At 55.0% G+C, this 2,818-nt stretch overlaps 1 protein-coding gene across 1 annotated transcript in view; it reads right to left on the minus strand.

Moving 5' to 3' along the window:
• The window catches only part of IGHMBP2 (immunoglobulin mu DNA binding protein 2), a 25,420-nt gene extending 23,006 nt beyond the window's left edge, over positions 1 to 2,414 (minus strand). The window contains exons 1-4 of the mRNA XM_007944919.1: positions 2,373 to 2,414; positions 1,693 to 1,774; positions 1,095 to 1,287; positions 536 to 633 (exon numbers count right to left, since the gene is read on the minus strand). Coding sequence (XP_007943110.1) covers positions 536 to 633; positions 1,095 to 1,287; positions 1,693 to 1,774; positions 2,373 to 2,414 — 415 coding nt within the window. The remainder of the gene's footprint in view (positions 1 to 535; positions 634 to 1,094; positions 1,288 to 1,692; positions 1,775 to 2,372) is intronic.
• Positions 2,415 to 2,818: the final 404 nt, after the last annotated feature.

Consider the following 2,818-nt stretch of genomic DNA (forward strand, 5'->3'; position numbering starts at 1 on the left):
CCACCTTTATGGAAATGTCCTTGCTTCTAATAAAGGTCTGAACTGTGAGTGACTGGCGCTTTGTTAGGTAAATTTGTTGGTGCCCAGCCAACACTGCCTGGAGCACTCTCTCAAGGAAGACTAGTCCTGGGAGTGGGGCAGGATCAGGGAGGGCTTCTCGGCCCAGATGACAATAGAGGAACCTGGAGAAATCTCTACTGTAACTCAGGGCAGGGTACCCAGTAAGCAAGGTAAGCCCCTGCTGACCAGACACCCTGCCCCTGCCAGGGACTGTAACTTTGAAGAGGCTCCGATTCTGTCGGAAGGTGGGGTAGGGTTGGGAGAGAGGCGGATGCCCAGCCATACCCAGAAGCAGAGGCTGTGATGGGGCAGCAAAAAGGTGAAATTGTTCACTACAGACTAGTGGGTAAGCACTAGCAAACCCATGCTTAACTTACCGTACATTCTCACACCTGCTAAGATGTCCCAAGATCGTGTTCTTCTAGATGCTTTCAAAAGCAATTGCAGTTGAAAAGGAAAACCCTAAAGTTCTTACGTGTTTCAACAGCGGGACCGGGGGCGGATTCCCCGAAGAGGACCTCTATGAGGGTGGACGCGGGGCCTGAATGGTACTTCTTCAGGGCAAGCAGAGCTCTGCCAAAGGAGAACGCTGAGGTCAGGAGCCGGCGAGAAGCAGCAATTTCAGGGCCCTCCACCGCCCTAAACCCCCACTCCAAGCCAGAGCCATCGACCATTGCTCCAGCCCCTGCCCTGCCCCACGCCCGAGCCACCGTCCCATCCTCTGAGCCCAGCCTGTGCTGAGCCCCTGGGCTGAGCCCCTGCCCTGTGCCAAGTACCACCCCATCTAGAGTGCCTGCCCCTGCCCAGGCCTGCCCCCACCCCACTCCATCCCACCCCGTCCAGCTCCAGCCCTGCCCCACTCCACCCCGCCCCACAGCCCCACTCCGGCCCACCCTGCCCAGCCCTGCCCACCACTGGTGGCTCACGCATTCAGTTGGGTGCTGCAGTTGCTTTGGGTTTGCTCAGCAGAAAACGTAGTGGGGAGTCAGATGTGCTTAAGGAAAATGTTACGTGTGATCTGAACACACACTCACCTTTTCAGTCGCTTGTAAGTGACGTCGTTGGCAAGTTTGAGCAGTCTGTACGAACCGTCTTGGTCCAAGCTCAACTGGAAATCAGGAGACTCATCAAAGGCCACCGTGATCGATTTCTGGGTGACCCGGGTCAGAATCCCTGAGGCCAGCTGACTGCTGTCATTAGCCGAGTCATACAGCCCCACTATATCACCTGCAAAAACAAAAACTCCAAGTTACATACAACATTGAAGAAAGTACAAATTATCCTCGGAATAAATTCCATTCTATTTCCCGTATTGTATCTTTGTTCATTTCTTGAAACAAATAAAATCAATCACAGTGAGAAAAACAATTAAGACCTAAGGTCTGGGTGGCACAAATGGTTTGTACTTAACTACTAACCGAAAGGTTGGCGGTTCAAACCCAGCCGACAGCACCGGAAAAGGAAGGCCAGGTGACCTGCTTCCCTAACGGTGACAGCCAAAACCCCATGGAGCAGTGCCACTCCGCAACACGATGAGCTGCAATCAACCTGCTGTCAACAGGCCTGGTTAAAAACCATATGAAACCCAGAATCAATGAGCTGTTCATACAAACAGGACAAGCAGTGAGACACTGAGAGCCTCAGCCAGGCACCGTGCTAGGCGCTGGCTCTGTACTGTGGACAGGGCCTCCTTGAAGATGTCACCGGGGAAGTACTGCAAAGACAAGGAGGGCACAGGAAGTGGGCGGGACAGGCCTCTCTGGGGGGCTGCCAGGTAAGCAAGCTGGGCCCCACCAAGTGAGGACCAGGTGCACGGCTTGGGGGGGACGACATTCCAGGCAGAAACGGGCTTGGATGGAGGACGGTGGCTATTTACTGCCCAGTCTGCACGGATCTCCCTCCTTCCTGGGATAACGGTCGGGTGACTCACCCATGGCCAGGTGACTCTGAGGGGCCTCACCCAACTCCAAGGACAGCACACAGGACCCAAGCCTATGGCAGCCATCTGAGCTCTGCGTGCCCCCGACCACAGTGAGCATGTCAGGGTGGGCTCATGGAGTAACCAAATGCAGCCCCTCAGAGACATGGAGAGAAGACCCTCCCTGACATTCCTGCCAGACCACGAGCCAAGTGGACATGGGGTAGAGGTGAGAAGTGCCCCCACAGGGCACCCAGAGGAGCACGAGCCAGGAAACGGAGAGAAAGTGGCCCCGGCCACAGCCTCCTCGGAGTCCTGGAGCAGGCCGCTCAGGTCTGACCGCATGGCTGGGGTTTTCCGTCACCCAGAGTCCACTCTGAGATCGCAGCCTTACATGCTCAGACTGCGTTCTCTGCTCACTCAGCCTGGGCGTCATCCTCCCCAATGAAGGTCACGCACTTGAACTGAATCCTGTCTCCTTCCCTGGGTTTCTAATGACAAACAGGAGGTGGCCACAACACTCCTGGGGGCAGCAGTGCGGTCTGAGGCCAGGGACCCTGTCCCGTGACTCTCCCAGCAGCTGCCCTGCGTGGGACACACCCTCAGGACTGTACTTCTGACCTCCTGAGCTTTATTACCGCCCCTCCAAGATGAAGATGACTCCCCCAGCATCTGATCAACAGCTGTAACAACACGCAGAAATTTCAGCTCTCAACTTGTCCACACAAACACCACTCCCTCCAACTCTGTTTATCATCAACTATTAACGCCTATCATCCACTCCACTAGTGCGTATTAAATGAACGTGCTGTTACCTTTGTGCCTTGTTGTTGTTGTTAT

The sequence above is a fragment of the Orycteropus afer genome, unplaced genomic scaffold (genome assembly GCF_000298275.1).
Source record: "Orycteropus afer afer isolate SDZICR_OR568_19922 unplaced genomic scaffold, OryAfe1.0 scaffold00130, whole genome shotgun sequence".
Lineage (NCBI taxonomy): Eukaryota > Metazoa > Chordata > Mammalia > Tubulidentata > Orycteropodidae > Orycteropus > Orycteropus afer.